This window comes from Scardinius erythrophthalmus, assembly GCF_964197995.2.
Source record: "Scardinius erythrophthalmus genome assembly, chromosome: 21".
In the NCBI taxonomy this organism is placed as follows: Eukaryota; Metazoa; Chordata; class Actinopteri; order Cypriniformes; family Leuciscidae; genus Scardinius; species Scardinius erythrophthalmus.
In genome coordinates, this window is record NC_138241.1 from 14,139,868 (window position 1) to 14,157,511 (window position 17,644).

General features: G+C 37.2%; 1 protein-coding gene across 1 annotated transcript in view; it reads left to right on the plus strand.

Moving 5' to 3' along the window:
* LOC308681561 (zinc finger matrin-type protein 4) overlaps window positions 1–17,644 on the plus strand; it is a gene marked incomplete at its 5' end in the record, with an annotated part of 104,817 nt that overhangs the window by 14,290 nt on the left and 72,883 nt on the right. The window contains 1 exon segment of the mRNA XM_081350565.1: window positions 14,935–15,039. Coding sequence (XP_081206691.1) covers window positions 14,935–15,039 — 105 coding nt within the window.

Below are 17,644 nucleotides of genomic sequence, written 5' to 3' on the forward strand. Positions count from 1 at the left end.
TTTCGTCTTTTAGCTGATGTATTTTTAATGCTTCCCTCGTGCTGGTGGATGGGCAAAAAAGAAAAAAAAGTTCTCATCAACTTTGTAGTGTCGCTTTGAAGAGAATGTGGCTGTGGGATTCGGTGCCAGTCGTGGGAGCCTGAGGCCTTCAAGCCTGCCAACATTAATTTAATTTATATACATGTCTTTCTACCTTCATATCAGAGTTTTTATCCCATATAGACTGATGGTCTGCTGGGTGGATTTGGGCCACTGTGAAAGAAAAAAAAAAAAAAAGATATTTGATACTGTAACCCTTATCCTTACAGTGTGAGTGCTAAAGCATGTAATAGTGCTGATTATCAGATTACATGGAAAGTGTTTAGAATGACTGTCGGCGTGCATCTCTTCACTGCAGCTGACAATCAAATAATCCTCTCTATATTAAGCACAAAACCGCACAGCTTCATGATGCTTTGCATCATTTGATACATATAGCAGCACAGTGAGCATTACACTCTACTTTAAAAGAGTATTTGTAATTGCCATTCTAGAGCGTATAAGCACATTTATTTAAAGAGGCCTAATGATATCATGTGGTGGGAAACTACAGCTCATTTACTGTGCCTGCAGATGTCTGCCGTTCTTCTATCGCTCAGCTTTGAAGGTCACTCATGAGTCGACCTAAGTAGGCCTGATTCTTTTTCAATATACTTCAGGTCTTTGTATTGATATTTTTGTGCTGTATGATATCATATTTTGCTGTATGAATATCTGAGCATACAATAATATCAAAATAAAGAACAGAGCCTCTGCCTTTAAACAAAGCTCCATAGATTCTTTTTTTATCAACATTTGAATGTGGGTAAGTTTTAAAGGTGCTCTAAGTGATGTCACACGTTTTTTAGGCCGAATTTTTTTTTGTCACATACAGCAAAAATCTCCTCACTATCCGCTAGCTGCCTGTCCCCTGAACACACTGTAAAAAAATGCGGTCTCTGTAGACAGCCCAGGCTCCACAAACGGCAACAAAAACAAACTGGCCCAACCTGGACCACGAAACATAACAAACAGTGTTCCAGCCAATAACCGACAAGAATGATTTGGGGGTGGGGGTGGGGGTTGGGGGGTTAGTGCGCGTACACATGAAGGGGGGTGTGGGGAGTGGAGGAGAGAGAAGCATGAAGAGGGAAGTTAGCTAGAGGAGAGATGTCCTAGACAACGACTAATATTAGAATTATATTCTTTTGAATTTTGATATGGCCGACACACGACCAAAGAGACGACGTTCCGATGAAGAAATAGCAAAGAAGCGGGAAAAGGAGAAGGAACGCGTAAAGTCCCGAATATAAACTGGAAAAGCACGGAAGGGAGTGGGAGGGGATGGGAGGAGGAGGAGGGAGGGTCGAGCTAGCCTCCGTTTTGTTTGACAATACTTCGAACGTCAACAAGAAGTGACGTCACCCAACACTGCTTAGAGCAGCTTTAAGCAAAAAGTTGAGAAAAACGTGGTTTTGTCAAAGACTATGTCCGGATGGGATTTAGAAAGATGATCAAAACATATATTGATCGGGTCCATCCAAGCTTTCACAGTCCTTTACCTTTTCCTGGGACACAACTTCCTAATGTAGGCAGTTTTCATTTATATGCTGTTTGATGTTTGATGATTACGCTATTTTACAAGTGCATAAGCAATCTTCTATTGCTTGTTTCTGCTTCTTTGCCTGTGTTTTGCTTGGAGGATTCTGTACTCTTTCAGAAGATGTGTAATAGTGCACCCTACCGTATAACAGTGAAAACATGGATTGCCAGAAAATTCTGTCAATGGCGGGGAAGTGTTGTGTCATAAAATACAGAAAAATGTGTCAATGGTGGGGAAAGAGTTTTAAAGGGGTCATATAATGGCATTTTTGTACAAGCTAATATTATTCTTTAGGGTCTAAATTAAAAGTTTGTAATATACTTTTGTAAAAAATTCTCATTAGTATTGTAAGAAAACCCAAATTTTACCTGGTCAAAAACAGCTCTGTTTTCAGCACGCCGTTTAAGTGCATGTGTCTTTAAATGATAATGAGCTTTGCTCACCCCGCCCCACTGTTCTGTCGGGCGTTTTGACACAATACACGTGGAGTGTTGCCTTGATAACAGTTGAGGGTATATTTTGAAGAATGGCAGTGGGAGTCTCTGAGGACACTGTGCAACCGTATCAATTTGAACCGGAGTCAGAAAACAGGACGTTTCTGAGTGGTTGGTTAACATAATGTCACTTTGATCTATCTTTGTGTGTACTGGCAGGGTAAAGTAGTGAGATACGAACGCTATGTGTTTACTGATGTATAAGTTAGTTCATTGACAGATTGATGTTACAGCTAATGGTCATGAAAATCTTTTTTTCGGCAAATGTAGGCTTGTCCGGGATGCGTAACGTTATCTATGCAGTGTTAGGTACAACTGTAAGGGCTGAAGCACAAAAATTTTACTGATCTGTTTAAAAAATAACGAGTCTGTGAGACTGACAGTCATTAGGCACATAAACAACACTCAGTATCAACACTCAACACTCAGACATTCAACATGTCTGTGTTGAAATGCTGCTGTTAATCAACAATTGTGGGAGGGGCGTCCGACCATGTGACATCACAAGGTCGAACGGCTTGATTTGAGACAGGGGAAAACATATAAGAAGAAATAAAAAAAGATGGATTTTTATCATTTTATGATGGTTGTGTGCCAACACACATTTCAGTACAATCAACTTGTAAAAGTGCATGTACCATTATATGACCCCTTTAAAAAAATTCAGGAACCACTTTATACATAGAAAATCACAATACATTGAACCTGCCACATGCGCTAGATGAGCTATACATTCTGCCTTTTTTTCCTGTAGCAGCATGTAAATTACAAATGTAATTGTACTATAGAACATTTTGCATTTAAAACCTAATAATATAAAGTCTATTCAAGGGCTCCTATAAGTGTGAAATGGACATGGACATCATATTTTAAGATAGTCGTGAAGTGTTTGGGACTGTGTATTCTTTTGGTGCCATCAGCTAAAACTAAAACTCAAATAAAAATGAAATAAATAAATAAAACTATAAATAGATTAAAATATTTTTAAAAACCTATTAATTAAAAAACACACACAATTTTTAAAACTGAAACTAAAATTAAACTGAATGTAAACTGAAAATATAAAAATGAAAGCTAATTCAAAATATTAATATAAAACGGATTAAAATAACACTTAATTTGTAACATTTTTTGTATGAACTAAACATTTAAGTAAACACTTCCACAGACTGAATTTCATAGGGAAATTCTACTCAACTTAAATGATAAAACTGAGATAAGTTATAAGTTATATATATATATATATATAACTTATTAATAACAAAGCCAAACTCTACACAAATCCAAGGTTAAATATTAAAAACTGACCATAATCGGGTTCCAAACATGACCAGGTGGTTATAAAGCCAGTTGAGCCACCTGCAGTGAAGATAAATTAAACTCTGTTCTTACTGTGTTAGACCTGCGTGCTCTTTTGAAGATCAAATGATCAAGATCAAACGTCCGCTGTGATTAAAGCAAAGCATGAACTTCTGCATCCACAAAGAAAGGACAGCCCATTTCTCTCCGTGTCTTTCTCCCATCATCCATCACTGCCTTTCCCCCCTGTAGAACACCACACTTTATCAAGAAAACAAGTGTGTTAGTCCTCTGTCTGACAGTAGCATGAGGTGAGAGGAAAGGAGCGAGAAAGAGAGTGATGTAGGGGAAGAATATAAAGCTGTTGGTGGTTTCACCACATGGGCTGTGTAAAAAAAAACAGAACAACATCAGCATGTCTGTCATGATGGCATGACCTCCACACAGTCGTGGCCAGCTGTCAGGAGAGCAGGAGGCAGATGGGAGAGGGAGGTATGATGAAGAGGAGGAGGACTTTCATGAGTAAACTGCTCTAGACACGTGCACCACATCCCACAGACTAGAATTGGCACGAATAACGTGTCTCTGATGTGTGGTACGTTTACACTTACGCAAGCAAACGTGGATGGAGTCGGGAAAGAAATATCTTGTGGGCTGTTTTGTACCTGTGGCTGAGTGATTATGAGATCATGAGATGAATTACAAACATCCATCGTTTTTTTTTTCATTCAAACACCAAGGCTTTTTTCAATTTTTCTCATTCGCTTCTGCTCATTTTTCGAAACACTTTTAACATTCTCTAAACTGTAAGTGCAGTTGTCACAATTGTTTACTGGAACATCAGAACTCTATGGGCCCTATTTTAACGATCTGAAACGCAAGTATCAAATGCTAAACGCAAGTAACTTTGTGGGCGGATCTCGCAAATCTAAAATGGGTTGACATTAACTCATAGGTGTGGTTTGGGTGTAACATGAAATAAACCAATCAGAGCGTCATCTCACATTCCCTTTAAGAGCAGGCGCGTTTGTTCCTATTATAACGACGGATTTGCCAAGGGTATGTCAGGAGCGGTTCACAGCCGAGGAGACCGACATTCTTGTCAGGGCCGTAAAAGACAGCAAAGTGGCATTGTATGGGGATGGGAGAAACCCACCCAAATTAGCTTCGGTTAAACAGGCGTAGGCTATAATAATTTGGGTACATGTATAAGCTAGACTTATGCCTATTTTTTCACATCTTCATGGACACCACAGTGATTTCCCTCATGTGGAATATTTTTCCTTGTAATTATGTATGGTTTGTAAAAATGAGAACTGCTGCGTCTGTGTGTAGATGAGAGAAGCAAAGTGTTTGCGCGTTGTGCACACACTACATTATGGCTAAGCATGCGCCCTTAAAATAGCATCTGAACACGCCAGTGACTTTAGACTAAACTTTTCCTGGTCTGTGGCGGAATTGTTTTCTGGAACTGCAAAATAGCACCAGGGAACGTTTGCACCAGAACATGCCCCCGGGAGCACAAGTTCATTCCCTAATTTACCGACGTGCATCTGTGAGGGAAAAGTCCGCTATGCGTCGGGTGCAAAATAGGCATGATAAATGCGTCGGTGTACAAAGTCAATTGCGCTGGGTGCAAGATAGCCCTATGTCTGCAACATGAAGTAGTTCATGCTTCAAAACATAGTTATTGTCACGTCTGTTTTTGTTTTAGGTTCACATTGATGTTTCCATGTCTTTTATTTTGTAATTTGTCATAGTCATGTTTCGTGTTTCATGTCATGTGATTCCCTGTTTCCCTCATGTCATATGGTTCCTTGGTTCATGTGTCATGTTCAGATTGGCAGATTGGTTTTATTAGGTGTGTTCGACATCGGCTGCGTGTAACCGATCGGCGAGAGTTGCCGCGTGCAGGTGGGAAGAGCTGAAAATGAAGACGTGATGTCGGACGCTTTCTGCTTCCCGTACTGACCGCTCACGTGGTGTTTGCATACTTTACCACAGCTGAAGTAAAATAAATGCAATATTTCTCAAATACACAGACGTTTCAGAAACTTTTCCATTTAATACTTTATGTACGGCTAAATACAGCTTTTGTTTGTACAAGAATAAAGTTCAACATAAGCCTATACTATTTAAATACCAATGTAGGCGGGGTCTACGTTTTTTTATCAGTTTTTATTTTGATAAACATGACAAAACATAACATCGCGACTACATGAAAAGAGCTTTTACTGTTATAAAAATGCTGATTTGTGAGCACTAGTGGAACTGAAGGTTCATCCTGCTGGTCTCGAATCGCTCTACGGTACTTTGATGGCAAACGTCACAGTCACGTGGCGTCGGAGCTGTCTCAAGTCAGACACAATTTCTAACCGGCATGCACTGCTTCAAGTCAGCCGCAGATTGGATTGCAGAGCACTGTATGAAGTCAAACAAGCATGTTCTGATTGGTTTTATTATCTTCTCAGGTAACTATCAGTTCTGTCCTCTCATTAGTTCATTTAGTTGATCACTTTTAGGTGTGTCTTGTTATTTCATTGGTCCTTGTGTATATATGGCCCGTATGTGTCCATTGTCTTGCTGTCGGTGAGTTCATAGTTCATGGTTCATGATTCATGGTAAGTCAAGGTCAAATTCAAGGTCAAAGTCAAGTCAAGTCAAGTCGACTACGTTACAGATATTATTGTGTCAGTACATTGGCCAAAGAAAGAAAGAAAGAAAGAAAGAAAGAAAGAAAGAAAGAAAGAAAGAAAGAAAGAAAGAAAGAAAGAAAGAAAGAAAGAAAGAAAGAGTTTTTGTTGCCGTGTGAAACTGATTAAAATGTTTATGTTTGATCACAATGGAAATATTTGTCATATACAAATGTCATGTTTTTTTTTATATATATATACTATACAAGAATGTCAGTTTTGTCTGTGCATCACACTGAGCTTACATATTTCAACAGTAGGTAAATATTTACTGGGAAAAGTCAATACGACAGTACAAAAAAAGAAAATGAGCATTTGTATTTATGCAGTACATTCATTTTTGCAGAAATGTGTTACATGTAAACTGTTTTTTTTTTTTTTTTTTTACACACTCTCTTATGTCTTCCATTAACAACAACGCACATTCTTCCATATCTTCATATTGCTCTTCCACGACAAGCAACTGTGAATTATCAGTTTACATGTAACACATTTCTACAAAAATGAATGTATATTCTGCTGTAGCTGCTGCTGTTTAGGTTTGTGACGTTCCTCCATGTTCAAAAATTACAGTGATTTTGCTGGGCAAACTCCATATACAGTATTACAAACTTGATTGGCTGATTGGTACAGTAAGACTGCGATTCCTATTTCATTAGAATGGCAAGCCATTTTCCAATTTTGCAGACATTAAAAATATTGCATGTCACATATTTATGGAATATACATGCATGTCTGACAGATTTTGATCAATGAATGGATCGTTTTGCATGTGATGGCTCACATGATGATAAGCAAATCAATAAGAAATTCAAATCTGATGTGAACAAGAAATTAATTGTTTGGAGATCTGAACTTTTTTTTTTCTGCATCCTGTTTGCTGTTTCAGATTCACCTCAATGGTAGTAAGCAAAGCAATATTGCACCCCTGTGAAAGAGATTTTAATTAGAAAATAATGTGACAAAGATATACATGTACGAAGTTATCATTATTAATATTACAAATCACAATTTTTTAATAGCTTGCAGTTGTATCCCACACCTCAAGAAATCTCATAGAGCTCATTCCTTCTGTAAGTAGTGTCCTTGATAGAAAGGCGCAGATAAATGTATTGCATTTTGTGACTGCCTGAACACTTTAATGTCTCTCTGTGTCATTTTATGAAAATAAGATTTCAAGCATATTAAATTATACTTGCATCGAGGTGCTGTGAGAGATCACTGATGTGTCAAAATAAAATTATTATCGCAGAAAATTAAATTGTGTGAAACCAATTCAGAGCCTGAATGCACACGGAGGGCTTGTTTTTGGAACTTAGATTGAAAGAAATCTTTAACGAGGCCACAGAGTGAATCAGAAATTAACGTTATTTTGCCACAAGATCATTTCCTGCCAGGTTCTTTTAATCAAGATTCTAACAACTGGTAGTGGAAAGCATCCATGGAGTGAAAGCAAATGTTCGGTCATACTGTGTCAAGTGTCCCTTACTAAACGTTTCACTACTGACAAAATTGGATTAATTTTGTAACTTATTCTGTCTAAGAACTACTGTATTTACACAGAAATAGGCTACAGAGTCTGAACCAAATATATAGTGATCAATCATTTTATATTTTTTTTATGTCACGTTTAGGGACAGATAAATATGAAATCAGAAAGTAAAAGTGAAATATGCTCAAGGATATCTCATTTAGTTGCTACTGAGTGTATCAAACAACACTCTTGAGGGAGAAATCCAATAAGAATGAATTGTGCTGGCTGATAACGTTGTTTATTTGCACACATTGTCAGCATTGTTTTAGCAGCAGATAAACTAAAGGAATTATGCAAATTTAGGTAATGGCGCCTACAAAATTAGTGCTGATCACAATTTGCATGGGATTTTACCTAGCTTGCAGGCAGATTCTTAGTGCTATTGGTTGCAAAGAATACATCGGACCACTTACTGCAACAGTTCATCATTGTTCCAATGCTGTGATCCACACACCTCAATTGGCTCCTTTGCATGCCAAAATGTGCTTGACTACACTGTGTCTGGATATATGTTTAGTTATTATTCTCTTCTCCATCATTTAATGAAACACTGCAGTTTTCATTATAATTTGTACGCAAATATCTATTTGAAATACAATTCTTATAGATGCCCAATATATTGGTTCCAAATTGGTTATCTAAATGTAAGAAAAGTGGAAATTAGCATGCAAAAGAAAAAAAAAAAAATATTAGATATTTAATTGTGCATGCTGATATTACCTATTTTTAATTTTAGATGACCTTTGCCATCATTCAACACTCACATAATCTCCAAAAATCATCATTTAGTAACGCACTTGAGCAAATTTCAAGATGAATAATCATTTTTCAAGCTGCCTTATAATGCTGTGATGCCTAAATTCTCTTGTAGCATTCTTTAAAATTACTGATTTTATTTTTTATTTTTATTTAATTTAGACAAAGTACTATTGAATTTAAAGATTTGTCATATCATGAACATAATAGGCTCTATGCACGAACGCTGCTAACGTATTTCCGGTAGGATCTCAGCCGGCGTCTTTACTTCCGCATAGCGCGTTCTATAGGACAATTCACTTTAATAAAATTCATTTTCTCAGAAACGGAGACAACGATTTTAGAAACTGATTCGCTAGTCGGATTTCGCGTGATATGAGAGAATACTCACCCTCAAAGTTGTTGATGTAGCTCGAAATTTATCATTTAAAGAACTTCTCTATCTTACTCATATGTGTGACAGTTAACTGCCTTACAATATTGTTAACATCATTCACGTTAACCGCAGGAGGTTCTTGAAAACAGCGAGTGTAATTTGCCATTATATCCACCTAATGCAAAAACGTCTTCTGACGCAGCACCGGATGTAACTGGGCGGGTTGAGACAAAACGCGGAAGCGATCGTGCATAGAGCCTATTAGCACTCGGTATTAGCCAGAATTGTAATGTCATCATGAAATCAATTTTGACATACATTCTTATTTTTTTATGGAATATTGCTGTATTTATTATAAGTGTGTCACGTACTGGCTTGACTTCATAATGCAGATTCAAGAAGCTTGACGCAGAAAAACGATGAAATCTCATATAATAAACACCAGGAACAATCACAATCGATTAGGTATGACAAAGTGATTTATCTGTGCACATTATTATTATTATTATTATTATTATTTCAATAACTTTCCCTCACTCCTGCAGTGACATCTTATTTCTTCTTTAATGACTTGTTTACTGGCGCAAGGGCGGGACAACCTGTCACTCACATGAGATCACAGCCATAGCAAACCACAGTGATCCAATCAATTCCCAGTGGACATAAGAAAGTCCTGCCCTACATTTTTGTCTTGTTTGAGAAGCCGTTTCATTCAGATACTGTATGTCACAATATAGGGAAGAAAAAAACTTTCACAACTTCTGTTTCATGCCGACTGTAATATCGGTGCTTCCATAAAATATTTTCAGCCACTTTACTCAGCCATTAATAGCAATGTTATATTTTGACAGTAAAAAAGCCTTAAGTAGTCTCATTTGCATAGAAATGGCAATAATTAGAATTAGAAAGATTTAATGTAGTGAAATGCTATACCAGCACATATAATAAGTAAGGCTTATTTGCATAGGTGACGCATTCTCGGTTAGCTCCATACTATCAATCAAATAATGACAGTCTGTATTAATTCAGCAAGAATACTGAAGAGAAGGTCCAGTATGTTCTCAGCTGTCATGATGGCGACAATCTATCTCATTGTGTACTCCATGCTCTGTCAGTGCCTGATTATTTTGGCCTTTATCTGAGATTATTGGGTGCTTTGAGTCATCGGTGTGACATGCTGTCAGGCTGATGTGTACCCATCAGTCCCTGCACTCAAACTGCACCTGAACTCCTTAGCTCTGCATGCAGGCTCTTCAAGAATCAAGATTAGACCACAGTTGAATTCCACAAGTGCGACCTCAACACTAACCACAGATTGCCGTGTCTCCAACACTGTGAATAATTGATTTTGCACATCAGAATCACCCTCACTCACAGATGGTTGAATTCTCATGACACTTTGCTTTTCAATTATAGATCGAGGTTTTGGTTTGATGGGTGGTTTCCTCGAATATCTTATTCATTCTTGAGAAATTCTGAACCTACCGTAGTTTTCTTCTGTGATAAATGGTAAATTCCAATGCTTCCTTTGAGTCTCAGGATTTGTTAGAAAAGCACATGTGTAAAACTCTGGTCCTGGAGGGCCACTGTCCTGGAGTGTGTCGGCTCCAAAACACCTGCCTGGAAATCTTTAACCCTGAAAACCTTGATTATTTGGTTCAGGTGTGTTTCATTGGGGTTGGAGTTACACTTTGCTGGATAATGGCCCTCCAGGAACTGAGTTTGGCTACGTTCAGTCTACACTGTGTATCGCATCTGTTCAGATCTGATTTGTGTGTCCATGCAGCTCTTTCATTTTCCGGAATATCTACAATGGTTTCTATGGCTATGACGTTGCGTTGGTAGAAATACACCAAAAACAAGTTCCGCAACATGTAGGGGTTTGCAATGGAGAGTTGTCGGCTTTTTCCCACGCATTTCATGTGATTTTTTTTGCCATTCACACTTACTAAATCTGATCAGATTTCATTCGGATATGCACAAAAATCGGATTTGGACTGATAGTCTGAACGTAGCCTTTGACACCCCTGATGTACAGGAACAATGTGTTGTGAAACATCTTTTCAACCCTCAGTCAAAATATGTTGTTCTTTTCAGTAAAACAACGGGAGAGAAAAAATGATCCCATGTACACTGTTGGTCACGCTCTGAATGTATGTTTGACCTTGAGAATAGCATGTCATTTTACACATTGCATACTTCAGCTCTTCACAAACAGTAGCCTTTGCCAACGACTGGAAAACATTCACAACTTTTCTCAGCGGAGAGTGAGAAATAGCCTCACTACCTTAGTGCAATGAAGGCGAAATTGCTCACTTCAGCTCTGTCCCCAAGCCTAGTGAGCACGTTCCTGTCCAGATGCAAAGGTTTTTCTAAAAAAGTATTTAAAAAAAAACACTCAAGCTAAATTCAAAGGCAGCATCAGATATAGCATCCATGGATAAAGCAACTGCAATTAGATCAGTGAAAAAAGTCAAGAGAAATATTATGGGTGTGCCAAATTACAGAAATAAAAAAGACGAAGATATTCAGATATTCATAAAAACAAGACACTCAAAACATGAATACATTTATAAATATGTTTGAATGAGCCACGGGCAAAGATATGCAAAATAATGGAGTTTTAAAAACTTTACAAAATGTGTTTTTTTTTAGGATTGTCAAAGCTACTATGTTAACTTGGGATAAAAGTTAAATGTTTAACCTAATATTTTTAACATTTACATTTTAATTACAAGTTTTAATTACAAGTAGCCTAAGTATAAATACAGATTTAAAAAGCTGGTCAGCCAACTGGGGTCCGTTCTTCGTACGTCGCTAACTCAGTTAGCTGGATTTGATTGTTGGCGATTTGGCATGATCTTGGATTGTTTGGTTCTTCGACGCTCATCCTGGACTTGCTGTCATAGCAACATGTGCGCAAACTTAAACCTGCTCGGGAGCAGGCTTATTTCATGTTAACAGGATTAGATCCCGGCTTCATAAGCGGAGCTGATACGGGAAGTCCAGCGCAGCGCGATAGTGCACTTTCTGAAATATATATTTTTTCTCGTGATTCGTGAGATTGTCGTTTTTTGTCGCTTTTATGTTTAAAAAACAGTTTTAGTTTTTTTTTGTGGCATTTCCAAGCCACTTAAAGGGACAGTTCACCCAAAAATGAAAATTCTGTCATCATTTACTCTCCCTCAAGTTGTTCCAAACCTGTATGATTTCCTTTCTTCTGCTGAACACAAAAGAAGATATTTTGAAGAAAGTCGGTAACCAAACGACTGATGGACCCCATTGACTTCCATAGTAGGAAAAAAAATACTATGGATGTCAATGGGGACCAGCAACTGTTTAATTAACAACCTTCTTTAAAATATCTTCTTTTGTGTTCAGCAGAAGAAAGGAAATCATACAGGTTTGGAACAACTTGAGGGAGAGTAAATGATGACAGAATTTTCATTTTTGGGTGAAATTTTTCATTTTTAAGACCCAATGTTGTAAAGCAGTTTTTTTTTTTTTTTTTTTTTTTTTTAGGCTATCATAATTTATTATGAAGATCATCATGACCATGCCGATTACAGATATGTCACTCAGGCTTCACTAACGTGATTGGTACCATAGACTATAGGCTACCATAGACTGCCATCAAGGCCTCAATGAAGGGGATTATGTGAACAGAAAGGGGACTCACAATGTAAATGTGCAGCCCACTATTGTGATTCTTAATATTCCAGATTAGTAATATTATATCAAATAAAAAAAGGCAGTTGACTAAAATCTTCCATATCACAAATGTGAAAGCAAAATGGCCAGGATCTGTGCATGACTTAAGCATTTTCAGAGATTCACATTTATGCACATTATTTGAAAGTGGTAAGGAAAGTTCCACAATTAAATATCAAGCTCACTGTATTACATACACTTATGCTGATCCTAACAGAACTGCATTTTTTCATAGGTGATTATGACATATTCCTGCCTGCAGACAGGTGTTTTATGACCCCATTCCCTGACCCAAACCAGTTACAATGCAGCTCTAGCCAGGACAAGGGCACACAATGAAATGAACTTTGGCTAACTAAAGGGAAGATTTCAGTGTCTGAAAAGTCTGAGGGTTGCACACCTGACAGGGCCTGTGACATTGCTGCATGTGCCATATTACACAACATTGCCAAAAAAAACCCACTTTTCATTAAATGTTTAATAAAAGACAAATATGCTTAGCTCCTTGAGTTTTATTTCAATTGTTCTTTGTAAAGAAAAGCCAGTGGTCAAGTGCCTGCAACAAGAGATATTAGACACATGCCTCATGCAACATATAAAAAGGAAAAGTTGGCTATACACTGCCCACCTGTAGGCCTCTGTCTGTGCAGACTCTTCTGTAGGCCTTTCTGGAGATGTGGAATCCTGCAACTTATATTGCAGCCATAAAGCATACAAGTATAAATGAAGTAAAGTTATTTATGCACTTGCAGGTAGGCTAGTTCCTCCATATGACAGTTATCTGAGAGGGTTTATTCACTGTCCAGTGCAATGGAAACAAATGGACATTATAAGTCTTATACTTTCAGTATACTTATACTTTTCAGTTAGAAAATGTCCACTTACTGCACATATTTCAGCCACCACTTTCTTGGGAACAGATACAAGTGTTATTATGTAAAAGTGCACAAAAGAGGAAAACACAATGTCATTACAATGAACTACACTCGGGAAAAATGTGATCAATAACTCATGGCAAAATATTTTTACATTAACATAAGTTTATCAGTTTTCACTTTCACAAGTCAAAGCAATTCATCATTACTCAAGATTTAACAGTTGAAATGACTATATGGCCTTAATTTAATGCAGCAGAAAATATTTTACAGTGTAGGCTACTAAGATCTTTTCTTTTCTTTTTTTCTCAGCCTTTTCCTTGGTTGCTTTTATAAACAGACAACCATTTATTTAACAGTACCTTTTATAAAAGAGACTATAATTTAACTAAAAATTACCATTATGTAGAATATTTTTGTACTTCACTTTTATTTGTTCCCATGTTCTAGCATGGTGACTGACATTACAATGCACAAAGTAATAATGCAATTATTAAAATACAAAAATATAGGCTAATAAGTGATAAAAACATCTAACATGGCCACTTCTAACGGATTTAAATTGTCTGCTACTTTTTGCCAGCCCTCTCTCCTGGCTTTTGCAGACTTTGAGGTGTTCCCTGGCATTTTGATTAAACATTAAAATTCTGAATAAACTTCGACTATTAGTTCTTGCTCTGCGGAGGAGAAAAACTGAGCGCGCTCTTTGGCCACGCTGAACAGCCAATAGCAGCGTTGCTGATCAATGTTTCTACTATCGATACATATCCCCTTTTAAACTTCGCATGAACGCGCAATTATCTCAGATAACTCAATCCAGCGATACTAATCATATCCGGAAAGTGTGTTCGAAGAACCGAGTTAGCCATATCATGATTCGCACGATGATATCATCCTGGATGTGTCATTTGATCTCGGATGTAATAAGCAACGTACGAAGAACGGGCCCCTGGTCTCACAGACTGACCAGGGGTGTGTTTCCCAGAAAAAAAATATCATTAACCATAGTTCCAATGAACATTTGCAAAAAGCATCACAAAGTTGTGTGGTTGGAACAACTGCTCTCGGACCTGTGGTTAGAAGCATATTTTCTTATTTGCATGACGTGGACTTAATAAATCCTTATCTTGAGCAAAATAAGCCAGCTGACATTCAGTAGATTCAAATATATACAAATGTAATTTTAAAGCAGTTTAAAGCACCGTTTTTGAACAGTTTGCGCATACATGCTCTAGCCCGTAAGAATAAGCCTATGATTGAATCCGCAAAATAACTGAGAAAAATGGTTTTGGGAAACAGTCGTGACTAGTTGCAATGATGCATCGTTCTATGGTAGTTAAGCAGTGAGTTACATTGTTTTATACGCTAAACACACCCCAGATAACCAGTGGCCAAAAACTCTTTAGAACCAACAAATCTTTGACTTGCCTGACTAGGTAGGAGCAATATGATTTTTAAGCATTTTCTTTCCAGCAGTGAGAGCTATAATGCCTTTATTTCAACTACACCACTATACACATATCCATGTAATGAGTTCTGTGAGTTTCACAGCACTCTGTGTGTGTATTTGTTCAGATGAAGTCTGCCGGAGCTGGTGATGAAGGACTCTTCACCGAGAGCTACTGTAACATCTGCAACGCTCAGCTGATCTCTGAGTCCCAGCGTGTGGCACACTATGAGGTAATCACTCACACTCACACACACTCACATACCAGTGACACACATTACGTTAAAAGCAGGCCTCATCAATTGATCATCAGGGATGTAATAATCATTTGTAACCTAAATGCTTCTCTCATGTATCTTTCAGTCGCTGCTTTTAAAGTTGTAATGCAGTGCACCTTTCCTCAGACCCACAACCCCTTCATAAGTAACCCAATGATTGACCATTAAATAATCATCCTCCTGCATTATTTACATCTCTCACACACGGTTCCTGAGACCACAGAGTACGCAATCACTAGATTAACGAGCGTGCTAATGAGGACAAACTCCTTCGCACAAAATCAGTGTAGCTGAGGGAACGTGTCTGTTCAACAGGATCGTTTGGCCAGATTGGTTTACGAAGAGAAGCCAGCAAGATATATTCAGCTTTACGGTAACACTTCAGCTCTTCTGTCACTGATCCCAGCGATCACTCGTCTTGAGTAAACGCTCTCAGATGTCACAGCGTGAGGGTGATGTCCTCAATTACGTGTGAAAGAAGGCTGGATTTAATTTACTTTAATATACATTACATTACATACAGTATTAGCCCTAAAATGACTTAAATGGGTGATTTTTGGCCAGTCATTTCAACCAGCAGTTGCCAACTAGACTGGAAATGATTCAACAAAGAATTTAGTTAAAACTAATCAAGAAATGTTTTCCACTATGCTAAGAAATGTATGTTTAAATGAGCCACGGTTAAAGTTGTGCAAAACAGCTAAATTTCAAAGTTTAATTTTATACTAATGTATTCAAGGAAAATTTGAAAGAAAGAAAAAACTTTCCACATTTTAGCTTGATATTAATTAAATGTTTAACCCAATTTATATATTTTACATTTATTGAATAAGATATATCATTTGCTTTAATTTTGCTTTCTAGAATTTATTTTTTATTGATTAGCATTTTAATACATGAAAAATGGAATGTTGTGAGATGTTTTTGACCAAAGTTTAACTAATCATTTGATTGAATCTTCTTGTTTTTTAATGAAACGAAGGTCCGTAGTGATCTCAATAGTAGAGATGGGAATCCAAATCAATTTTCTGATTCACTTAAAATAAAAGATTCATAAGACTCTTTAATTTAGGAATCAATTCAATAGCGTGCAACTAGTCTATTGCCACATCTTTTGGGAAAATTAATGGGCAAATAATGATGCATTAAAATAACCAATATTCACAATGTTGGTTGGTTCATTATTATTTTTTAAAATAATGTTAAAAATAAAAACATAATCTGATATATTCCCCAGTATCCAGTAAGACTGCTGTGTCCTAAAAGAAACTCCAAGTGGATGAACTTGTCACTATGACCAGTTCATTTCAGGCCCTGAATCAACTGCCCATTTCCCTGGAGAGGCCAGGAGAAGGAAAGGGAGAGAATGAGAGAAAAACAGAGAGACAGATAGAGATGTTCTATGTGATAACATGAGTTCGCCGCACCACAGCACACATTAGAGCCATTCCCTTGGGACAAAGCAACACCAAACTCTCTCCACCTGTCAGAGCAACTTTAATGGACTTTTGGATATCTCGGGGCCTTTTCCTCTTTCAATTTCTCCTGCTGTGTGTGAGTGTGTGCGCGCATGGCTGATAATCTGATGGATAGCTAACGGACATAGACTAAAAGCTTGGGTTTAATGTCTGGAGAGAAACCTCGTTACCTGTCAGCTGCCCTTTACAATCTGGACTGGACGCTTCTGTCTCCTCTACCACTGCATTGTTTGTCCTGTCCATTTCTTCATTCTGCTTTCCTTTTCCTCGCTGTTTATTTCATTTTTTAAACCTGCTGTTTCTGTCTGTCTGGAAACAAAAACATGCATACTGTATCACACATGGCACTTATAGGTGTACCGGTTGCACTTTATTTTGAAGTACGTGCACTTATGTGTACTTGCAGTGTACTTACCTAAGAAAGTATTGAGTAATATAAGGTAACCATGGGTTAAGGTTAGGTTAGAGGTAGGTTCAGGGGTAGTGCCTAGTTATACCCAGTTATTGCAATTACTATAATAAGTACATAGCTGTATGCACATGGGGAACAGGACTGTAAAATAAAGTGCCATCTGTGTACCATATGACCAAAATTCAATTAAAATGCAGATAGAAGATTGATTGGCGATACAGAACTTAATCCGATATCCATGACAGTATATTCATAATCAAGACATGCTTTACAAACTGCTTTCCACGAAATAAAGTCAATAAATATGTATTTTAGTCATTTAATTTGCCCTTATAACAATACATAAAATCAGTTTTTATCTATACATTCTTTTTCACAAGCCATTTTAATATATGAAAAGATATAGAATATATTCAGATATTCATAACAACTTTACATTACTAAAAACAAGACACTCAAAACAGTAATACATTATAAATATGTTTGAATTATCCATTGTCAGAGATGTGCAAAATAGCAGATCTTTGTTTCATACTAATGTGTCCATTTAAAATTTGATAGGAAAAAAGACTAAATAGGATTTTTATATCCTCTTTATATCTCTCTCTCTCTCTCTCTCTCTCTCTCTCTCTCTCTCTCTCTCTCTCTCTCTCTCTCTCTATATTTATAT